General features: G+C 37.4%; 2 protein-coding genes across 3 annotated transcripts in view; both read right to left on the bottom strand.

Annotated features, from left to right (window-relative positions):
- Positions 1 to 615: 615 nt before the first annotated feature.
- Positions 616 to 13,029, bottom strand: bnip3lb (BCL2 interacting protein 3 like b). The gene is made up of 6 exons (XM_079861169.1): positions 12,647 to 13,029; positions 5,691 to 5,910; positions 4,993 to 5,065; positions 4,774 to 4,871; positions 4,112 to 4,261; positions 616 to 2,745 (listed from the first exon to the last, which is right to left on the bottom strand). Exons 1-6 carry the CDS (start codon positions 12,729 to 12,731, stop codon positions 2,697 to 2,699), a joined length of 675 nt encoding a protein of 224 aa, XP_079717295.1. The 5' UTR covers positions 12,732 to 13,029; the 3' UTR covers positions 616 to 2,696.
- Positions 13,030 to 15,511: 2,482 nt separating this feature from the next.
- ppp2r2ab (protein phosphatase 2, regulatory subunit B, alpha b) overlaps positions 15,512 to 24,226 on the bottom strand; it is a 29,171-nt gene continuing 20,456 nt past the window's right edge. For both annotated transcript variants that reach the window (XM_079861066.1, XM_079861065.1), the window contains exon 11: positions 15,512 to 15,960. In XM_079861066.1, the coding sequence (XP_079717192.1) occupies positions 15,681 to 15,960 (280 nt within the window). In that variant the 3' untranslated portion in view covers positions 15,512 to 15,680. The remainder of the gene's footprint in view (positions 15,961 to 24,226) is intronic.

The following is a 24,226-nucleotide window of genomic DNA, read 5'->3' on the forward strand; positions in this document are numbered from 1 at the left end:
TGCATTTACATTTACCAATGTTCAGCAAATTTCCACAGGTGAAATCCAATCATTTCAATAGTGAATGATAGTGAATTTCGCGTGAGGGCGAACGATTTCCCCACGCGTTTCACACGACGATTTCGCTGCAGATTTTTGCTGAACTTCGAACCCGTGAATTCACTGCATTGGCCAATGCAATTCTATAATTAAACTATGAAAGCTTGTTTCTGCCACTGAATAAAAAATAAAAAAAGGCAATTGCAACTTTTTATCTCGCAGTTCTGAGAAACATAATACACAATTCCGACTTTATATCACACAATACTGAGAAATAAAGTTTGAATTGTGAGATAAAAAGTCGCAATTACCCTTTTTATTTTTTATTCAGTGGCGGAAACAAGCTTCCATAATTATTAAACCATAGATGAAGTTGTGTAAATAAATATTTTCTTTTGGAAAAACAAACAAACAAACAAACATGCACGCATTTTGGCACATGACTTGATAAATGAAGTGAGGGAAATATTATGTATGTGTGATACAATGTTATGTATGAAGTCAAAAAAAAAAAAAAAAAAAAAAAAAAAAATTCACAAAACAAAACAATACACAACACAAAACCAGTCACCGAAATTCAGATTATTCTTTAAATTTTAATTTTAAAACTTTGTCATTATCCAACAGGGAAGAAAAAAGGGTCTATTAAACCAATAAACTTCATTTTATCATCACATCGCAGTCTGAAAAAAGCATCTCCACAAAGGAGAGTAACTCACTTCTTTCCAACCACAATTTGAATGCAAATATAAACAAAAGAACTAAAAACCCTTTAACTATCCTGTACCTTCTCTTCTACTTTGCCTTTGTAGGTAAAGACTTACAAAAAAAAAAATCCAAACAAACAAAGCATATGAGAAACCTTCCAAAAGTCACGTTCACAAATAAGATGGTGCAAAACAACAAAAAGGAAAAGCTTGTGGCACAGAACACGCACATGATAACAGGAAATGATGACAGGATTCTGTATCAAACATGATTAAGGAGACGAGGCACAAAGTTCATAAGAGTTGAGCTCTCAGTTGGTTTTGGCAGCTGTGTTCGAGGAGAAGTAATTCCTTAGACAGATATTGAAGACAAAAAGAATTCGCACATCCAAAATACACTTAAAAAGAGACAAAAACACAACTAGACTTGAGAATAATTTCACTTCAGGATTGAAAACATAAATGATGAGGACTGGGGTTTTCATGTCCAGGATAACACAGTCACCTGTGGCGCTGGAGTGTTAGTGTTCACTAAATGTGTGCGACTATGACTCTGTAAGTGTGCGAGGTCAATAACTCATGTGAGAATTAAAATTCCGTCATCATTATTCAACCTTATGTAAGTCCAAGTACATAGATATTTTAAAGAAATCAAAGCTGCTCTCTTCCAGTTTATCTCCATTAACTTTCATTGTACGGAAAAGAGCAGCACGAACATTGCTCAAAGCTGCTTCTTTTGTGCTCTACAGAAAAAAAAAAAGAAAATCATGCAGGTTTGGGTTGAGTAAGTAATGACAGAATATTGTTTTTTGGATGAACCATCCCTATAATTGAAGAAAGGTTTCTCTTGCACTGTTGCCTTTAAGTTAAGTGTATGAAAGTGTATGAAAATTCTAGAAAGTTTGACACAGCTATGACAACATGGCAAAATACCAAAGCCGTTGTCCTTGTTAGCAAGATCCTCTTAGCTTTGAATGCAAATTCAGCTCAATGCTAATGGTAGATTGTGAGGTATTGAAAAATAGGCTGTGTTGTAGAAGCCTAGTTATGAATCACTAGGTCATGATATGTACTTTATGTGAAGAAACTACAGGCAAACAAATGACAGAACAAACATAGAGAAACAATAAAATAACAATAGCGTTTTTGTTTCCATACAGGGATCCGTTAGCCCCATCCGACCGGTTTTTATCTATGTTTATGAGATGAAATATTAAAAAATATATGTATCAGACATTTCAATGTAACAGGTGCTGTCTCTATCAGGGTTGTGTAAAAGATTATGCAAAACTTGGTATAAAATGTCATGCCATACAGTCATAAACATGTATTGCGTCTGAGCTATTAATTTTCAGTCTTCACCAGACGAGTTTGGGGTCTACGGAGAGCCCTATCCTTCCCAAAACACTTCCAAGTCCATCATCCTGGCATTCCGCCCATGAATTAAATAAAAAGAACTAAATGGATAGCATTTCTAGTAAGAAATCATATCTTAGCTATCACTCAGGCATGCTTCAATAAGTCACTATATTTTGGTTGATCCCATTTGAGGATCCTTTATGACTCGTGAGTGGCTCACTCTTGAAAAGGGGTGCTAAACAGACACATCGCTGCCTCCTAGCCGAGCTAGTGCAGAGCTAGCGTGTGCGCGTTTGGGTTCACGCGATGCCCCAAATACTTCCAAAATGAACTAAGATGCTTTTACTAATGGGGGTGTTAAAAAGGGATACAGAAAGTGATAAACAAGAAAGGGCCTGAAATGAAGAATTTATCACTAATACTTCTAGGCATGGCCAGGCTGAATTAAAGGAAATACTGAAAAAAGGGAAAGAAAGGTGGCTGAGGGAGTAAAAGTGGAAGAAAGGGACAGCAGGGGGCTTCTTCGTACAAACTGCTACCTTCTCCCTAATCCACCTGGGCCATGCCTGAGGCACTTGATCGGATTTGTGTTCAAATGGAGCTTGCGGTGGGAGTTGTCAGTCTTTTCCCGATATAGACCCTGTATTAGAGATAGAGTGTGAGATACAAGACAAAAGAAAGAGAAATTGAAAAAGTCAGACACTTTACATGTAGAATCTTACACTGTTGTCAAGCTACATACTCATCAGGGGTGTGTGAATTAAACACTAGGTGTGGTCTCATTTACAGGTTTTTCTGCAAGGTCAAAATTGAGCAATTTCAATAGGAATCCGTGTTAGTCACATAAAATTGCCACGTTAACCTACAGAAAGCTTGAAAGTGACTTCAAGCAACAGTCTTCAAACAGGTGGTTGCCAGACCGCTCAAGGACCGTCTGATTCTTATCGCAAACGAAACTGCGAAAGTTTTCCAAAATCGGCAAGCCTCAATCTGATAGGCTGGTTATGTGCAACTTCCAGAAGTCAGGGTGCTTAGGTTTATTATTGGTTCACTGGGAAACAGAGTTGTATTTTCAAGCTACTGGGCTATTTGAAAAAAAAAAAAAAAAAAAAAAAGTTGCGAGATGAGATGACAAAATTTCATGGTATAATGCATTTCTGAGTTCCGAGAACATAAATGACTGAGCCAAGTCGCATTTACGAAGTTGAAATTCAAGGTGATAAATTGGAAGGGGTGTGTTGATTTGAAACACTGTGGAAAAACACTGATCTATATCATATAATATATTTGTAATCTATAGAGATGAGTGAGCGAAAAGCAAAAGGATTTTGCAAGTTATTTTAATTTTACAAGCCATATTTCAGTAATTTTAAAGGACAAGTTCGGTATTTTACACTTAAAGCCCTGTTTACAGATCGTTTCTGATGAAATAGAACGGTTAAGATTAAAATTTGGTCCCGAGAATTTTAGGTTTCTTTCGCTTCTCCCCCCCCCCTACAGAATGGCTGCATATGGGCACTGGAACAATCCTTCCAAAAAAAGCATTACACTTTCGTTTACAAAGACGTGAAACTCACCGAGTGGTCAGGGGTGTTCACTGATATGCTCACACAAAAACCGCTACAAAAGATGCTTTCCAACAGGAGAATCTTAATCTTAACCGTTCTATTTCATCAGAAACGATCTGTAAACAGGGCTTTAAGTCTAAAATACCGAACTTGTCCTTTAAATATGTGATGTAGGGAACAGCTAAAAGACAACAAGTGTTACGTTAATTACCTTCACGGTTTGCTTTATGTTTTGGAAAGATGTGTAATCTTTATAATTTAGTTTTTTCAAATGTAGTTATTTGGGTTTGTTGTTGTTTGTTGGAATAATTGTTATAAACTTCCATGTTATGAATGCGTAACATGTTGTAGTAACAAATGCCGTACATGTTTTCTAGGTGCACTTGAAGGCAGCTTATACTTGGCGTGAAGTGTGATTGCGTTTTAAGGTTTATCTACCCGAGACCCAGGACCAGGATGTGGGACAGAAGCAGCGAGGGGATAAACACTTTGAGGAACTCAGCAGAGAAGATGCCTCCTTTCTTCATGGCTCCTGTCTTCCTCATGCTGAGAGTCACTGAACGCCGCGGGTGCCGGAAATGAAACTCCCTGTCAGAAAGATAAACCCAACACATCATGAACAAAACAGCATCACACTGCTTCACCTCAGGATTACAACAGCGCACGACGTAATTGGCAATGGCCATAACTGAAATGACTATATTTGGGTCTTTGAGGGTTAAGAAGTTTTGTTTGGACCAGAATGATGTCTATTTGAGCATAAAAATGTGACTAGCTCACTAGGTTTTGACTGAAACCTTTGATTGTGACCTGTGAAAATATCTGTATGCCACCAGGATTATTATAGTGAACTAAAACTAAAGCTAAAACCATTAAAAAAAGAGTTTATTTTCATTACTTGAATTAAAATAATCATTAACTGAAATAAAAGGATAAAAAAAACTTGCCAAGCAAACATTTCTCAATTTAATTTAGTTTAAGATGCTGCACAACTAAAACTTGATGTGAAGCTAAAACTGAGATAAAAATTAATAAAACTATACTATAAAATATTAATAAAAACTAGTATATCAATGACACTAAAATAATACTAGTCTTACTTGGGCGGAACATTCTCTGGTCTACTTGACCAGTCTGCCACCCGATCTGAATCCTTCATTAAGATGTCATCATCTCTGATCTTCTCCATGACGAATTCCTGAGGGACACGAACACACACACACACACACACACAAATAAAAAGACAAGACAGGTAATAAATGTAAGCCAGAATACGTTCCATAAATTAGATGATCCACAATGTTCTCGAGAGGAAGTACCTGACTGTCTCTCCTCATGTCCACGTCGAAAATGATCTGCCCTTCATCCTGAGGACTGGGGGGTCGAGGAGGGCTGTGGGAGCGAGTATGTTAACACAGAATTTCATTCTGTTCCTTAAACAAAGTTTTAGTATGACTTCAGAAGACGACTTTTATGATAATTTGTTGCAATTTCTGTCCTTTTATGGCAATATGAATCGGTTTCATTGTACGGAAAAGAGCAGCTTGGACATTTTGCTAAACATCTTTTGTGTTTCACAGAACAAAGATGGTCATACAGGTTTGGGAATGACAATTAATGTTGTTGTTTTGTGTGTGTGTGTGTATGTGTGTGTGAGAGAGAACCATTACTGTAGTGTGTAAGAGGAGTTAAGCCTTTGTACATATGAGAAAGAAACACTGTAGTCCTAGAGTAAACATCCTGGATCATATGATTCACAGAGTCTGAATGAGATAAGGGTTATTATGACCGTATCCTATCAGTGTCAGGTCAGTGTGACCAAGTGTAATTTCGTATGGATGTTTATAGCACTACTTTTTATCTATGAGGTCATTAAACTCAAGCTGTGAACTTTTGACATTTGCAGATGATATATGTGCACGTGGACTGTGTAAACAACATCTTAAAGGGATAGTTCACCCCAAAAAGGACATTTTATAAAAAAAATGGCTATAAATGACATCAGTATGTTGTCTACCTGCCGCATGAGGAGTTACTGCGGCTGGATTCGTGCTGGGCATCCAGCAGGATTTTTTCCATGTCTCCATTGTGGATGGAAGACGATGAGGGAACGTGTTCCAGCCCCCCGACCATCCCATCATCCTCCTCGACTACCTGGTCTAGAGGGGGCGGCACTGAGGCGCTGGAGGAAGAGAGAGATGCAGCGTTTCTGTTCATCTCCAGCTCTACCCATGACCCTAAAAAAAGACAAAACAAAAATTATCACAACAATAAATATTTTTAATAAAATGTTTTCAGCTATGAGAATATATGTATGCACCAAATATCACAAAGCTTCATATTTTGGTTCATAATTAATTCCCCAAAATCATTCTTTGCTCAAAGAAAATGAAACCTGTTTTAGGACCAATGTTTTTTTTTTGTTTTTTTTCATTGAAATATTGTGGAAATTTTTCATTGGTATAGTGTTCATGCATTAGTAGTACATTAGTAGTTTTTCAAAGTTGAAATGTCTTTAACATGATCTTAAAAATGTGGCGCTCAAGGCAAAAGATACAGAATAAACAGAATAAAGTCGTGACGTAACAACCAAATGACGAAATATGTATAGATAAACTATTTTTTTAAAAAGTGCTGTAGAAATACAAGGAAATGTCCTGAGGGATAGGGCTTTAATTTTTTTGATCAGTAAAAGTTATTTTTTCCTCAGCTATAGGAAAGATTTCACTGTGTTTACAGCACTGATTATTTGAATATTTGCAACTAAAATTATAATCAAACTCTGAAAAATCATGTAGTTGATCCCATTAAAAATGTTTTATTACTTCTAGTAATTTTCCTTAGATGTAAATTCTAAAGGCATAAACATAGTAAGACTTTCATTCAGCAAGGACCCATTAAACTGACCAAAAGAGAGTACATACATATATAATGTTAGAAAATATTAAAATTTTAAGTTTTTTTTTTGAGCATCAAATCAGCATATTAGATATTAGATTTCTAAAGGATCATGTGACACTGAAGACTGGAGTAATGATGCTGAAAGTTCAGCTTTGGAACTAATTGAATTTTAAAATATATTCAAATAGAAAACAGTTTTTTTTTTTTTAAGTTTAAAAACATTATACTGTATTTTTAGTAAAATAAATGCAGAATTGTTAAGCATTAGAGACTTCAAAAAAAATCTTACCAACCCAAACAATAGTACATCTGCTTAAAGGCACAGTATGCAAGTTTCACCGCTAGAGGTCGCTTATTCAAAACAATAACAAAGGCGTAGCTTGATGATGCCATGAATGAGCGTGGAATCATGTGTTGCAAAATGGCATGCAATTTATTTTAAAACATTGCATGTGGAGAAAATGCTGTTTTACTGTTACAACAAATAAAGCGCTTTCTGATTACGCTGTCAGCCACTTGACAAAATAGTGTTGTCCGATTTACTTTTTGTGTACAAACATGTTACTCGTGGTAAATCAAGTAAACAAAGGATTCAAACAATAAGACTAACTGTGTTGAGCTATATAACAATGACAGTTGCTCACCTGTCTAATAAAACATACCGGTAATATATTCAAGAGTCTTTGGAAATCAAGGGTAACGTGGATATGACATCATTGACAGGCGAAGCAATGACACGGGGTGTTACACTGGTTAAAATAGCTGATTTCTCTGGATTTAAACATTATTGGAAACATTTAGGACAAGTCACCAAAATATATAACATTGTTCTAGTGATATTTGGATATTTGAATCCACAAATATTACATATTGTGCCTTTAAAAACAATTTTGTTAGTATGTAGATGTCCTCAAAGCTTGGACTACCAGATAAAAACTCAAAATTATTGACCTACATTGATTTCATCAACTACAAAAGCAAAACGTCTGGTAAAGACAATTTGATAGGCAAATGTACTTAATTAAATAAAGTAATGTTGCAATGCAAAAAACAAATAAATAGATTTAAAAAAAATAGTTTTTACTCCTTAATTTTGGGGAGAAGTGACCTAGAAATGACACTATCCACCATTCAATGAGGCACTGAGACAGTGGGATCTCACTGTAAGTCGATGGTGGTATGACTTAACTTCTATTTACTGTGTGGTGAAAGGGCAGTAAATGCCTCCCTCTCCGGCTCATTACGAGCCCACTGATATATATTTCACACCTGACCTCACCGCCACATACTGTACATGAGTCTGAGCAGGAACTCACTTCTCAGAAGACCTGATAAACACAAACACACAGACTCCTTTCATGCATGAGACAGGGATGAGGACGGGAAGTTTTCCATGTTCCCCTTTCCCCCACATCTGCTGTGCTGTCTCATCAGAAACCTCTGTGTTACCGCACAGTGAATCCTCTGTTTACCACTGGCTTAACACACCACTCCTGTTCACTGCTGACCAACCAGGATGAGCTAAGTATAAACTGAATGCCTAGCAAGCCAAAGCCATACTTCCAGGGAAACAAAAAGAGGAAGACAAAGAAGGTCTACATGATTTCCCTGGGTTGAGCAAACATGGATCATGTGACATGGTTCCTGCATTGACTTAACTCAACTCCATCTTCCCATCGATGGTGAAACTCGACCGACCTTTGTCTCAATCCACTGACACAAACAGTGTTGCTATGGCAGCAGGCGAGCTGAACATTCTGGCCAGTGGTGGAACATGTTGCTTTGGCTGTCATCGGGAAACAGACATAGATCAAAAGATCAGATCTATGATAGTATTACAGAGGCTTATGCTCGCTCATTATATGAAATGCTAAAGCATCAGGGCTGCAAAGTGATAGATGTGTGGCCATGTTACACAAAAATCTGTGGTAAGATGACTAAATCTTACAAAACATACAAAATAAATTATAGCTATTTTGCAAAAAGAAAAGTAATTTTTGTATTATGTGATTAGAATTAAGCACATTTTACCCCAAATACTCATTGTTATAATTTATATTTTTTTGCATTATTGTAATAATGTTGTTGTTGTTAATTCTTGTTATTCTTAATGATGATTCATATTAGATTTTCATTAAAATATTACATTATTATTGTATATGTTTATGCTTACCAAAGCTGCATTTATTTAAAGGAGAACTCCGGTCAATTTTAACATTGAGCTCATTTTTTTGTACATTTGGAGTGCTGTCAGTACAGAGATCAACGACAAAAATCGGTGTTGCCCACACCGTGTTATCCTCTTTTTAAAATTTGCACCCTGTTGACTTCAATGGGGCAAGTTTTAAACCTGCTTTTAGCCTCTTAACATCCTTGATGTGTCATTACAAGTGCCCAGCCAAGTGAGTGATTCCTTCGGAGTGAACACGGTGAATCTGACTGCAGTAGATGTGAAAGATATTAATAAAAATGATGTTATTTCAGCCAGCGCACATACCTGTATTTACATCCTGTTTTCGGTTGAAGTCCACAGTAGTTGATTGTCGAGTTCGCGCGCATAGGTTTAGTACGTACGATCATTTTTACACCAAAATCAAAAATCAGTGTCACATGATCCTTCAGAAATTATTCTAATATGCTGATTTGCTGCTTAAGTAATATTTCTTATTATTATCAATGTTGAAAACAGTTGTGCTGCTTAATATTTTTTTTGGGCAAACCATGATACATGTTTTTCAGAATTATTTTCTGAATAGAAAGTTTGAAAGAACAGCATTCATTTGAAATAGAAATCTTTTGATATTATAAATGTCTTTACTGTCACTTTTGATCAATCCAATGCATCCTTGCTGAATAAAAGTATTAATTTCTTTAAAAAAATCGTACTGACTCGAACTTATACATGAACTTTATGTATAAAATGTATTCATTAATCACAGTTACATTGTCACCAGTGTTGGGGAAATTTACTTTTAAAAGTAATGCGTTACAATATTGCGTTACTCCCTAAAAAGGTGACTAATTGTGTTACTTCCTTACTTTTTATGGAAAGTAATGCGTTACTTTTGCATTACTCTTTCTCACCTGGGCAGGGCCTGCTTGTTTGTTTTTTAATAAGAAAATAGTTATATTTTTGGTAGATGTAAAGGCCCTCTCACCAAAAGTGAAATGCAAGGAAATGCAAATTCACGCCTGTACAGTAGAGGACGCAGCTGTGCGGACGCAGGAGAAATTCAACACGCTTACTTTAGCAATAATAATAATAATAATAATAATAATAATTATCTAAAGTCATTTTTGCTTATTCATAAGGATGAATTGGATCATCGAAGGTCAGCAAGAAAGACATTGGTTAATAATAAAGTGAGATTAAATACAAAGTATATTTGCATTATTTGAAATATTTAATCATTGCAGGTTTGCGCAATATTTTGAGTTTGCTTTCCACTGTTTTTATTCATTTTTATGAATAATGAATATGTTTTTGTGCCAGTGAGATGAGTAAATGACTGCTCACATTTAGTCTAGAACTCTTACTTCCAATTTCTCTCAACATGCAGACAGGAGAGCTGTCAGTCAATAAATGGGGAAAAAAAGTAACTTGCATTGCTTATTTGAAAAAATAACAGATTTTTTGTTGTAAATTTAAAAGTAATGCATTACTTTACTCATTACTTGAAAAAGTAATCTGATTACATAACTTGTTACTTCTGCATTACCACCAACACTGATTGTCCTCAATAATATCAATACCTCTATTAAATAGATTTTTTTCCAACTTATGAGGAGAAAATAAATTTTCCCCATTTAATATTTGACTAAACTGCAAATTACCAGACTACTTTTGTTTATTCAGAACAAACACAGAACATTATCAACAACTTATAATTTAAACAAGGTTAAAACACAATTTATACATAAAAAGATGTAATATTATTATTGTCTCCGTTCTTTTGACTTTATGGAAGAAATATGACCCGTACATGTTCTTGACAGGGTTTAAGAGATTAATTTATTACTCTTTACACCTCCTCCAGCTAGCAGTCATCAAGTCTAGTACACAGCCAGACTGATCCAAATTATCAAACCAACACTGTTTGCAAAACGCTGAGCCATCTGTTACACACCAAAAGAATCTGGCCAACACTAAGATGTCACTTCACTTTCCCAGAAGTATCTGCCCGATTCACCAGTTTTCAGCACTAGTGCATTTGAAAGCTGCGGTCATCACACAGAAGTAAGTCTGCCTCATTTGTGGAAAACCAAGCGTTTTATGATAATGGGACTGTGATGATGATAGTTTCAAAATGTAGTGAATGAAAAACTAAAAGGCCACAGAATGCATTGAGAGAATTGACCTTAACGCATGCAGGGTTTGAAAAGGAAGTGTGAAAAGCCTCTGTATGTATAAAAAAATTGCAAAATAAATATTTTTAAAATTCAATATGTGATGCTAGTGGATGTTGTTTTAGGCCAAAACAGCCACAATGTTAATTTCATTTCATTTCCACTATTTTCCACATTATCTTTTACATTAAGAAATAACTAAAATGTTAAATGATGATTATTTGTAGCCAACAGATCTCCATGCAGTAATGACACGATTACCTAGCCTACTTTACGTGCACTACTTCACGATCTCAAAATATCATGACTCATTCTCCTAAACTAACCCTCCCAATTCTATTTCTTGACTTTCTTTCTGCCACTTTCCACACATTGACACAGTCTGGACCACATTCTCTGCTGCTAGGAATAGAATTACGAATACTACTATGGTGAAAGCTTAGCTCATGAATATGAATTAAGTCCTGCTCACACTGCTTTGAAGCTTCCCTACACAGTTCGGTCACGTAGCTTAATCAATATTCATTTCCAGTAGTTTATTGGCCGGTTTACTAACGGTCACATTCTAATGTCTGACTCTAAGCCAATCAGTAAGGCTTACTGGACCGGTGCGTGGTTAATATTCATGACGCAAGCCTTCTCCATAGTAGAGTGTATTGTCGTCCTGAACTAGGGTCACACACAGCTGTGAGGAGGACTAGTGATTTGGTCATGACAGCGCGCACGTAGCCCACTCAACATTACATTTAGTATCAGTTGCCTACATTATTTGGCAGTTGAAGCATACTTACCAATATCCCAAAATGAATATTTAGACAGCGAGATTTAGCAGTCTGCTCTTTGCATTTCAGAAAGCATACCAGGAATTTCAACAAGATTGATTAGTCTCTTAGGAGTCTCTCTAATCTTTTAGGAATTTCCACTAATGTTGCGACCAAATTTTTATATATATATTTTGTCTCTCCATACGAATGAACTGATAGGGTCTTTAAATAGTAGCATGACAAATGTTTTTGGGGCAAATCCATACAGAGTGTATGATAATGAACTCTTTGTTTGTCTGGATCTAGAGACGTTAATGGCTATTTTATCGGCTTCAAGTTCTTTTTAACCCCATTTCACTTGTTTTTTTCGTCTACTAAGTGAATTAAATACTAGTTAAGTTAAATCAAAGTGGTCAGAGGCCAATTACTAGACCAGTGTTTGTTTGCAACCTCACATATTTCAAACAAAGACCTTATTCGCTGCCACATGTCAAGCGTTAGTTGTCAAACAAATATGAATAAAATACTAGAGCACTGTCTCATTATCACGCCAGAGAAACGCATATGTTACATATTGAATTAAACGAATAAAATGAGGTTTCAAGCATCCACAATCTCCATTTTCGAGTTGATCTAGTTCGCCTTGTTGACATCGGCTTTGGCCAGCCTACTGAAAACGTAATAGTCAAACTACTGGTTTAGACTAAAGTCAATCACGTTTTAAGGCCCGCCTCAACACACAAACTCAACGGCCATTGGACAGAACGCTTGTCAATTAACGTGACGCACTAGTTGCACAAATGGCACAAGAAATGTTGACTGGAACTAAAAAAAAGCAGGTTTTCCATTAAGCAAAATAAGTAAAAGTATAAAAAGAAACCAATACAGACACGCCAAAGGCTTCTTTAACAAAGTTTATAGATGTCAGAACAATACAGCGAGGTGCTCCGGCAGTACATACCGTTTAATCCAGGCTCCCCGTTGTTGTCTGCTGGAGCAGCAGCGTCGGACATCATCGTGCTGTGTGTGTGTAGGGCGGCTTGCATAAGACTGACAGCAGCACAGCACGAACACACTCTGCGCGCACACGCGTGACGGAGCCTGACAGCAGATCGGAAGATCTGCGGAGCGGATCCTTTTAGATTCGTTAATAACAGTTTTCTGTGGCTGATCCCAGAACAGTGCTGGGAGTGCAGATTTCCTGTAGCGCTAAAGTGACGCAAACGGGTGCATATCTAATAACAAAGACACTAACATTACGTAATGGAGTCAGGGGACTGCTTATTTATAAAACGCACGTGAATTATGGACACAGCTTGTCAATAAACTGAAATGCCTTATGGCAAGCCCATTTAACATTTTCTTAAAACCAGTAGGCCTATCTATTGTTGTTACTGGTAGTTTTTAATTAGCAAGTCACCCAATAGTATTCAATATCACTAGGCTACTAACTTTTTTTATTTAATTGTGATTTATTTTGGTCCATAGTGCATTTTCATTAGATACTCCCCACCCCTACCAATACAGTAACAAATTGCAACTTTTAGCCACTGAAATCTGATATCTGTGTATCAGATATGCCTGTGTATTCCAATTGTTGCTAATAAATATTTACTAGCTACCAGTATTAGTTAATAACTATTCAACTCTTCAAATTGCTATCTATTCCAGATTCACACTACCCATTTATAGACACTATATAGCAGCATTTAAGTGGACTAAATTCGTCACCAGAGAGAAGTCTGTCGTTTCACCAGAAGTTTGAGAACATTTTGAAGATAAAATTATGCCTATAAAAACCTACCTAGATCAAGTAACCTGCATTTACAAAATAGATGAGGGGATTTTTTCATCTCATCTCACACAATTTTTGTAAATTTTTAATTGAACTTTAAAGTTGCCGTTCTGACCATTCATTACTTATGACAATTACCAACAGTTTTAGTTTATCTAGAGATTTTAGAGAAATACTAGAGATAATTCTTATGTAGAGATACTAATACTTGTACCATAGCCTATGTAGTCGGTTCTACTCGACCCGCTCCGAGCAGGATTCAAACCCGGGATCTCCGGCGTAAGAGGTGGGCGCACTAACAAGGACCCTAAAGACCGCAGCCGCTAGAGTCAGCCTTGAGGCCAGGGGAGTAAGGTTTACACGCACAGGTCTTACTAGCTTACGTCCGTTACACTCACCCCCTAAACCTCACTCCCATCCGGTTCATGGCACCAAATGTAAACAGTCTTACTTGACCAGCTTCAAACGGGATTCAAACCAGGGTCTCTGGCATGGGAGGCTGGCATGCTAACAAGGACTCTAAAGGCCGCAGTCGTTAGCGCATATCAGGTGGTTTACACACACAGCTCTTACTGGCCTACATCCGTTACACTCACCCCCTAAACCTAACTCCCATCTGGGTCACAGTACCCAATGTAACTGGCTCTATTCAACCCGCTTCGAGCAGAATTCGAACCAGGGTTTCTGGCGTGGGAGGCGGGCATGAACAAGAATGCTAAAGGCTGCAGTTGCTTGCACATCTCTTGAGACCAGGTGAGTGAGGTTTACACACAGCTCTTACTGGCCTACGTCTGTTACATATACTTGTATTAAATAAAATGTAAATAGTAATAAGTAAAATACAAGCTACTAAATTAGTAAAACTGAAATTGGTAACAGCAACAATTGGAACTAGTCACAAGGAATAAATGATATAATAGTTTGCCATAAGTCTGACATGTGGATGAAAGGTCTCATTTTGGGGGCATATTTCTGCCTTCACTATGCCGTTTCCTTTTTTTTTTAAATGACGTATTTAAAAAGATCCGATCAATGTTGTTGATCTATAATCTTAATCATCTGAGAGGATATTTGCCTCCAAAGTGCTTAGAGCAATCATCATACATGCACATTTTCAAATGTAGAACTCCCTTATTGTTCTCAATAGCATTTAATATTCTATATTGGTTTGATGACACTCAAATACTTCTCAGTTTTGCACTAAACAAGCTTTGCATGTTTCAAAGAAGGACACAACTCTAGTTTAATTGTTTGTTCAGTTTATAAATACCATTTCATTATCATAATCTCTATAATCTTTCTCAACGTGTAACTCGAGATAGAGAGAGTGTAGACAGAAACCGGGCATGAGTCACAAAGGAAAATAAACCCTGTAAGGCTGAATGAGTGAGCAGTCCAACTGGAGTGTATGTGCTTAAACAAGTGTAGATGTAAGACCACTACAGCAAACACGGCAATGCCGTCAGTGCCACAGAAAAGAACAGGAAAAGCTCTTTGGGCCAATGTGATGAGATGGGTATGAGTGCGTGGATTTCTGAAAAGAAACAGGGCCAAAACCATTCGTAGCTGTATGGAGTGTAACGGGACATTATGAAATGTAAAAAGTAGTAAACTAAAAAAAAAAAATCCCTAAAAGAAAAAAGAAAAAAAAAATCAGAAAAACGTATTCTTGAAACAGAATTAAAACAAACTAAACAACTTGGCAGTTTCTCTGAGAAGATTAAAAAACGGTTACAATGGCACGAACAACATATCGAGGATTAAAGGACACAGGGACACATCCACATGAGTTCAAATTAGTTTTTATACAGACACCTTGAATAAACCAAAACCAAAACAAAAAAAAAAACCTATGGTTGAAATCTGATAGATTGCCGCCCATTTTGTCCCTGGGCTCGGACTTGTGGGTAAGGGGAAAAGGGATGGAGGGTACAGACACAGGTTGGCACATCACCAGAGCAGGGCGCGTGTCATGGTGCCACAGAGGCCAAAGCCAGGTTGCGCTCTTCTCCAGACCAGTCTGAACCAGTTAAAGTATTGGTAGCCGCAAGTTGGCTCGACTAGTTCATCCTGTCCTGGAGTAGGCCAAGGTTGGTAATGTGATGATGGTGGTTGTCACAGAAATGATTTTTGCTAGTTCATCTTTTTTGTTTCCACATAGAGAGAGGTTCGGAGGTTTTCTTTCCCCATGACGACAGTATTAGTTCACTTTTTCCTGGAAGATGTAGAGGTTGTTGGTGGTTGCCACGGCAATGATATTTTCCTGCGGGTGCCAGGCGGTGTGTAGGATCTTCTTGTTGAAGTCCAGGCTGTCCACGCTGATCTCGTCCTTCTTTCGCTTGCCGCCGGCGCAAACCCTGCGCGGCTTCAGGACCTGCCGGGGCTTGCAGCTCTCGCGCGAAGCCTCCAGGGTGACGTCCCGCCGCTGGGAGCGATCCAACATTCGGAAGAAGTTGTTGTAGGATCCAGTCATCACCACACTAAGACAAAAGAAGACAACCAGAAAGACAATGCTGTTAATAAACCTGAGGGTGAGTAAATGACAGAATTTGTGTCGTTCCAAACCCATAATGGTGCGTTCACACCGGACGCGAATAACGCGTCAGGCGCGAGTGATTTCAATGTTAAGTCAATGCTAGGGATGGCGAAAACTAAAAATGTTCTTGACCGACCACCGAGCCTCATTAGCCGGTTGAAACCGGTTAACCGATTAGTTTAAAATATAGGGCTGTGCGCATGAGCAATAGTCACATCGCCGGAACATGCGATGTGAAGGGTAGTAGCAGCACCCATGGTGTATTAAGAGAACGATATTTCGTACTAAAAAGAGAGTCAAAATCAGCTATTTGGGACTATTTCGTCTACAAAAAGGAGGATGTTGACTGGAGTGTTATAAAGTTGTGGATGGTTGTCTTTTTTAAAAAGTCTTTTGTCTTTTATTTTTCGTGTTCGCATTTATGAGGAAAAAACAATTTTACGTGACAGTTCTCCATTACGGACGAGACCGCTCAAAGCGGCACTAAAAGACTGCTTTAAAACTTTCACAGAGACCTCAAACAGAAAGCACAAAGCCTTTCTTTAAAACGAATTTCGTTTTGTATTAATTGTATCTTAATTTTAATCAGCGTTTCATTATCCAATTTTCTCGATTTAATAAAAAAAAGTAAATATAGCAGATAGATATCACGACACGGAGGCGCCAGCGCCTGAACTGGAGCTAACATTAAGCTATCATCCATAAACCGAAACTCAACGTATAAGGTAGCTTACTCGTCTCACACACCTAAAAAAAATAGAAATATATCTATTATCTACAGAAATCTCTACTTTTAAACAGAACCATTCAAAACAAAATAAAACGATTTAATCCGTGAAATGTGTATTTCTCTCCGGCGCGTTCACTACTGCGAAGATCGCGAGTCAGATTTAATCTTTGCAGCCGACACAGAAAACACTTGTTTATTAATAGATAATTAAAATGTCTCATCGCAATATTTTACATATTCATAATCATTACTTTTGCTGGTTCTTTGTGACAGCTTTTAGGTGCCGTTTACATGAACGCGTCACTGCACCAGCACCGAAAACAGAGAGAGAGAGAGAGAGAGAGAGAGAGAGAGAGAGAGAGAGAGAGAGAGAGAGAGAGAGAGAGAGAGAGAGAGAGAGAGAGAGAGAGAGAGAGAGAGAGAGAGAGAGAGAGAGAGAGAGAGAGAGAGAGAGAGAGATGAGAGAGAGAGAGAGAGAGAGAATAAGATTTTTTTGTACTTATTTTGAGGAATGAACAAACAAACATCTGTTAAGAGCGCCGCCACGTTGGACTGCGTAGAACGTTCACCGAATTCTGACAGAAATGTGTTCTAATTTTGGAATAAAATATTAAGTGACCTTTTTGTCACTTGTAATGAAGCTTGCTTATTAGTGAAATTATTAATATCATGGAATGGTAATTATTGACTTTAGCCTGGATTGATCATGACTCGCAATATATATCGTTGGGAAAAAACTAATCGAAATGTAGGCTAATTTTTTCCCAATATCTAATATTTTCCCAATATTGTACAATATCGTGCCTGCAATTTCGCAACTCTGTCGCATCTCTCTGCCGCTCTGCCTCCCGCTACCTTTCTCACCCGAAGAGGCTTGCGGGTGTCGCGTTTTAAGGTGATCATAGTTGATGTGTTACTACTGTATTTAAGCACTGTATCACACAAGTTGCAACTTACATCTGTGTCATTCTTTTTGGTGAAATGGTCCCACACACTTCTTTACACGCTTCATCCTGTCGCCTGCCCTGGCTCTAACCTCGAGTGTTTTAGCCTGTAGCCTTTACTTTTCGCAAACCCTGTGAGCGCGCGAACCCAAACGCTGTGACCTCGCGCCAAATGTTTTTATTGGTTTATTAAATACAAACAGGTGAGTTATGAAAAATTGAGTGTGAGGGATTTGTTCACTTCACACAAAAAACATCTTGGAATGAGATGGCTAACTGTAGTAGAGTAAAGTCCACTGTCTATAATAGCCTAATTTAGAGATCACTTTTTTTTTTTTTTTAACCGACTACCGACAACTTTGACCGGTCAACGTTGATACGGTCAACCATCGGTCAAACGGTCATCGCTTAACATCCCTAGTCAATGCAAAGACGCGTTACGCGCGTAAAAAATTCCTGCGGCGCGGGTAGACGCGAATACGCCTCGTTCGCGCGTCAAGTTCACGCGAATTGAGCGTCTGTGGCGCGTTAAGCGCGAATGATTTTATTAGTGCTTTTTGTGCATTCACGCGTTTGACGCGAATTCGCGTCTGCCGCCCGAGTTGAAAAATCTGAACTTCTGCGTCAATTCGCGCCGCGTTAACCAATCAGGAGCCTGCCTGCTTGCTGCTGTCACGTGGTGAAGTGACAGTTTATAATGTTATTTTATGTTTTGGCCTCAATAAATTATTTTGTAATATGACTAAAATGCACAACAAAGCAAATCTTTCACATAAAAGCTCGATTTCAATGCATGAGAGATACTCATTTTGTATTGAAAGCTATTTATTCCATATCTATTCTAGATTATATGAAACATTATTAATCTAATGTAAAGACAACAAACACAATTTAGTGTATAAAAACTAAAAATCACAGGACAGGTTTCACTTTTGGAGGTTGGCTCAATTTATTATCAAAACAAAATAAATGACAGATTAGGTGGGTGCGGGCGAGGGTGAACCTCGCGCCGGGCTGTACAGCGCGGGCTCGTCAGGCAGCGACCACTCGGGGCCGAGGCCTTATACGGCCTACGCTGTCCTCGTCAGCGTTCTCACCGTTAGGTCCACCAAACCTAACTCCTGGAGCAAATTGTGAAACTCCTGAAACCCTCCGGAGGGTCTGGTGGACCCGAGTACAGCGACGATGTCCCCTTCGCAGCTGTTTCTGCTTTCCAGAGCATATACGAGCGGTGACTCTCTCGATTAATGCTAATGCTAGATAAACATCTAAAAAAGATGGCCGCCAACGGGTTTCGAAACTTTCGCCTCCGGATTTCGCCTCTGACGCACGTGACGCGCGTAAATTTCGCTTCAAAATTTTGTTTTTACGCACGTCAATTTCACTCTTGACGCGCAAATTAACACAAAGTGGTCAAGCGTATAACTAGACGCGGCAGGCGCGAATTTGACGCGCTATTCGCGTCCGGTGTGAACGCACAGTAAGAATTGTTAATTCTGAGGTTTCTGTCCCTCCATTGAAAGTCCAGATAACCAAAAATTAAAAGTAAGGCGTAGTAAAATTATGTAAGCTTGTTTCCACCATTGACTTTTTTTTCTTCTCAGAATTGCGAGTTTATATCTAAATTGTGAGATAAAAAGTCACAACTACTTTAATTATTCAGTGGAAACAAGCAACAAATCTACATGAATACACGTAAAACAGATTTGATTTAGGCTTTTATTTACAAATAAACAATGATCGACACCTACATAAACATGCACACAAGAACTAGTGAGGTTTGTTTTCGCTTCTGTGTGATTCAGTTTACTTATGCGTGTTTATATCTGAATAAATAGAAACTAAAATCACAAAGCGATCAAATCACTTTAAAAGACATTGATTAAACCACTTGATTCATATGGATTTGTTTTTCAATGCATTTATGACCTTTTTTGTAAATTTTGAGTTTTGGTCACCTGAACTTTCAAATGGAGGGACAGAAACTTCTCAGGTTTCATTAAAAATATCTTAATTTGTGTTTCGAAGATGAACCAAAGTCATAAAGGTTTGGTACAACATGAGGGTGAGTAAATGGCCCATTTTTTTCATGAACTCTCTCTTTAAAGGTCTAGGTTGGAATTAATTTCAAGACTGTAGGTTTTAGGGATGCTTGATGCTAGACGGGAACCCTTTTCCAATGACGCAATTCGCGTTCCTGTCCGAAACCCAGTGTAGTGCCGAATTCTGTGACCCTACTAGCACTGACGTGTCTTCATGACATGCTAACCCAATCTTCCACTGACCTTGACCACCGTTGTTCAGTCTGTCTAAGAGTGATTAGAGGTTCCCCTGAGATAAGAGCCAGTCTGGGCCCCAACGGAGAGTCATGCAAGATCAGTGGTTGGACTATATGTTGACTGCTACCTTACTGACCTTCTTGGGTCCATGTTTTAAATCTCAAGAAAGCGTTTTAAATAGGAAATTAGGCTTATTACAGTCGTATATACAATAAGTCACAATTCATCTTGTAACTACATACTGCTGTTTAATGCTTGTTTCTACATTTTACCTTGCTGTATTCGCTCTGAACATGCTTATATAGTACTTTCCTAATCTCCATGTAATGCATAGTTTACTAGCTAAAAATACATTCCTATATTTTAATGTTAGTTTTATTAGTTTAATCAAGCTCTAACACTTTTTAGTTAGCTACACGATACATTTCTTAGAAAAAAATAGCTATTTACACTACCATTCAAATTTTTAATGTTTTTGAGAGAAGTCTCATGCTCACCAAGGCAGCATTTATTTGATAAAATATACAGTAAAAACAGTAAGAGAGAAATATTATTACAAATTAAAATAACTGGTTCCTATGTGAACAAAATATTAAATATATTTCTGTGATGTCAAAGCTGTATTTTCAGCATCATTACTCCTTTACGTCTTCAGTGTCACATGATCCTTCAGAAATTATTCTAATATGCTGTTTAATAGCATTGTGGGAAAAAGTTGTGCTGCTCAACTTTCTCCGCCAGCGTATACATATATACACACACAAAGAAAAAATTAATAAACCAACACTTTTGTTTTTGCCCCCATTTTCCATGCGCTGAACTGAAAGATCTAAGACTTTTTCTATGTACACAAAAGGCCTATTTCTCTCAAATATTGTTCACAAATCTGTCTAAATCTGTGTTAGTGAGCACTTCTCCTTTGCCGAGTTAATCCATCCACCTCACAGGTGTGGCATAGCCAGTGGTGGAAAGAATGCTAAAAAATTTTATTTAAGTAAAAGTATTGCTACTTAAGTAATAATTTACTTGAGTACAAGTAGAAGTACTGAAAAATAATATGACTCAAGTAAGAGTAAATAAGTAGTTTGCTTAAAAACTACTCAAGTAACTATGTTACAAAGTACTTTAGTATTATTTTTCTATTTTTACCCAAAATGGGGAGATGATAGCGATATGGAGTGCTAAACACTCATGTCATATCTGTTTCATTCATACTGGAAGCCCAGTACATACTGATTCATACCTTGCGCAGAAAGTCCACAAGTGAGATTCATAGAAGTATGACGTTTCAGGAAATGCCTTATATGGATATAATAACATGCAAATAGAATGAAACATGAAGACAAACGAAAATGAAACATGAAGACAAACACATGATAGCGATAATATATCTGTGTTTATCAAGCTATCTCAGGCATTTTCATAAGAATGATGCATGTCTTTAAAGGGATAGTTCACCCAAAAAGGAAAATTAGCCCATGATTTCCTTACCCTCAAGTCATTCTAGGTGTATATGACATTCTTCTTTCAAACGAATACAATATTAAAAAATGTCCTGGCTCTAAATCCATCCATGACAAAGGTGCTCCACTGTTACTCCATGGGGTTAATAAAGGCCTTCTACTGAGCGGTTTGCTGATGTCAACGTTGTGGATCGAGTGGCCCATGGTGGCGGTGGGGTTATGATATGGGCAGGTGTATGTTATGGACAACGAACACAGGTGCATTTTATTGATGGCATTTTGAATGCACAGGGATGCCGTGACGAGATCCTGAGGCCCATTGTTGTTCCATTCATCCACGACCATCACCTCATGTTGCAGCATGATAATTAGGGGTGGGGGAAAAACTGATTCTTAGATGCATCGCGATGCGGACGTGGAAGATTCTGAATCGATTCACAAATGTCAAAAATCGATTTTCAACTATTTTTTTTCTTTCTTTTTTCTTTCTTCTAATAACGTAATATTGACGGAACGCAAAAGGCGGAACTCTGACGTGCAGTGCGCGTGCAGTCTGTGGCGTTCACATAAAAGAGACGCATGATGGCTGAGCGCCAAATTCGAACGGCACCCTCTTCGTTAAAAGCTAATGTATGGAAAATTGGCAATTTCATTGTGACCTATTTTATTTAGTATTTTTTGTATGAGAGCTGCTTTCTGTATTGTTTGGTTTTCACATCAATATGCTGTAAACCGATCTGTTATACGTACGTTATACTGCCCTCCACAGTCACAGTATGTATCAGTGCAATGCCAGTCACAAAAAGTTACATTTTGACTGTGCTCTCTGCAGATGTTCATTCACTTTTTTGTATAAGCTGTTTTTGATTGTGGTATACAGCAAACATTTCAAGTCATAACTCTTTATTATTTAGTTGTGCATAAGAGCGGCTTTGTATGTTACTAATTATTCAGGATATGTGTAAGTCCACAAGCATTATGTTTGTATGAGAGCTGCTGGTACATAATTCTATATTTTTGAACAAAAACGGTTTGTGATTTTGCTACAGCAAAATGTTTGTTTTTTTGTCTGAAGGATTTTGCTCATTGGAAATAACAGGAGGATGTTGGTTAGAAGTCGATTATTAAATGCTAGAGATTCAGAATATGCTGAAGTTTGTAATCATTTACTACAAGTACGCTGCTAGTACAGGCACACATTTATTTTCCTGTTGGTTCTTTGCAATGTTGGACATATGCTGGCTAATGTAACCTTACAGTTGACTTGCCAAATCACTTCCATTTGTTTTATTAATATATTTAATATAGGAAGTATTGGAAGTAAATTCTTTATGGGTCATCATCATAAATACTTTGCTTTAAAAGTACCAAGTAGTCACACACAAAAAAAAAAAAAAAAAAAAAAAAAGATGCGTCGATAATCGTTACCCTCTGAATCGTGATCGAATCGAATCGTGAGGTGCCTAGAGATTCCCACCCCTAAAGATATTGCATGGCCCCATGTTGCAAGGATCTGTACACAATTCCTGGAAGCTGAAAACATCCCAGTTCTTGCATGGCCAGCATACTCACCGGACATGTCACCCATTGAGCATGTTTGGGATGCTCTGGATCGGCGTATACGACAGCGTGTTCCAGGTCCTGCCAATATCCAGCAACTTCGCACAGCCATTGAAGAGCCGTGGACTAACATTCCACAGGCCACAATCAACAACCTGATCAACTCTATGCGAAGGAGATGTGTTGCACTGCGTGAGGCAAATGGTGGTCACACCAGATACTGACTGGTTTTCGGACCCCCCCCCCCCATTTATAATTTTGTTCAGTATATATTTATTAGGGCTGTCAACCTTTAATGCAATTAAAGCAGCATCCGTTTATTTATATAAATATAATTATGTTAAAAAAAAAACATATATACTAATATAAACTTATAAAAATGTATGTTTTTAAGTGCGATTAATCACAGAAAAAAAGTGATTAATCGAGTTTCTTTTTTTTTTATATCGACTGACCACTAATAAATATATATTAATAATATCATATTTACACAAAGCCATGAAAATTCCGTGAATGGTGGGGAAAGAGTTAATATTTTTAAGGAAACTGTGATACGATTTATTCCAGGATTCTTTGATGAAAAAAGAGCAGTATTTATTTAAAACTGAAATACTTGGTAACATTGACAGTAAAGACATTTATACTTTTGACCATTTTAATGCATCCTTGCTGAATAAAAGTATTAAATTAAATTTTGAGCAGTAGTTATTACTGAAGCAATTCAAGGGAGCAATACTTGAATCTGAAAGAAGACAGTTTAATTATAACTTCATCCCACTGGAATTCAATATGACCAGGGTTTGAAATTAACTTTTTCACCCACCACTAAATGGCTACTAAATTTTTTATTTACCGGCCATTCAGAACTTCCACTAGCCAAAAAAAAGAGGAAATTTCACAGCTATATATATATATATATTAGTGCTGTCAAACGATTAAAATATTTAATCGCGATTAATCGCATTAATGTCATAGTTAACTCGCGATTAATCGCAATTAATCGCACATTTTTATCTATTCTAAATGTCTCTTGATTTCTTTTTGTCCCATTATTTTTTCTCATTTTAATGCTCTTATCAACATGGAAAAGTGGATCGGCTTGCTTTGAGCAAATGTTTCTTTTTGAAATCAACATTGGCATACTGTAGTGTTCAATTTCACACTAACATTCTCACTTGGAGCAAATAATCTCTCACACAATGTAACACTGTCCATCAATAAAAGGGTGAAAGAA

Source organism: Squalius cephalus (genome assembly GCF_949319135.1).
Source record: "Squalius cephalus genome assembly, chromosome: 24".
In the NCBI taxonomy this organism is placed as follows: Eukaryota; Metazoa; Chordata; class Actinopteri; order Cypriniformes; family Leuciscidae; genus Squalius; species Squalius cephalus.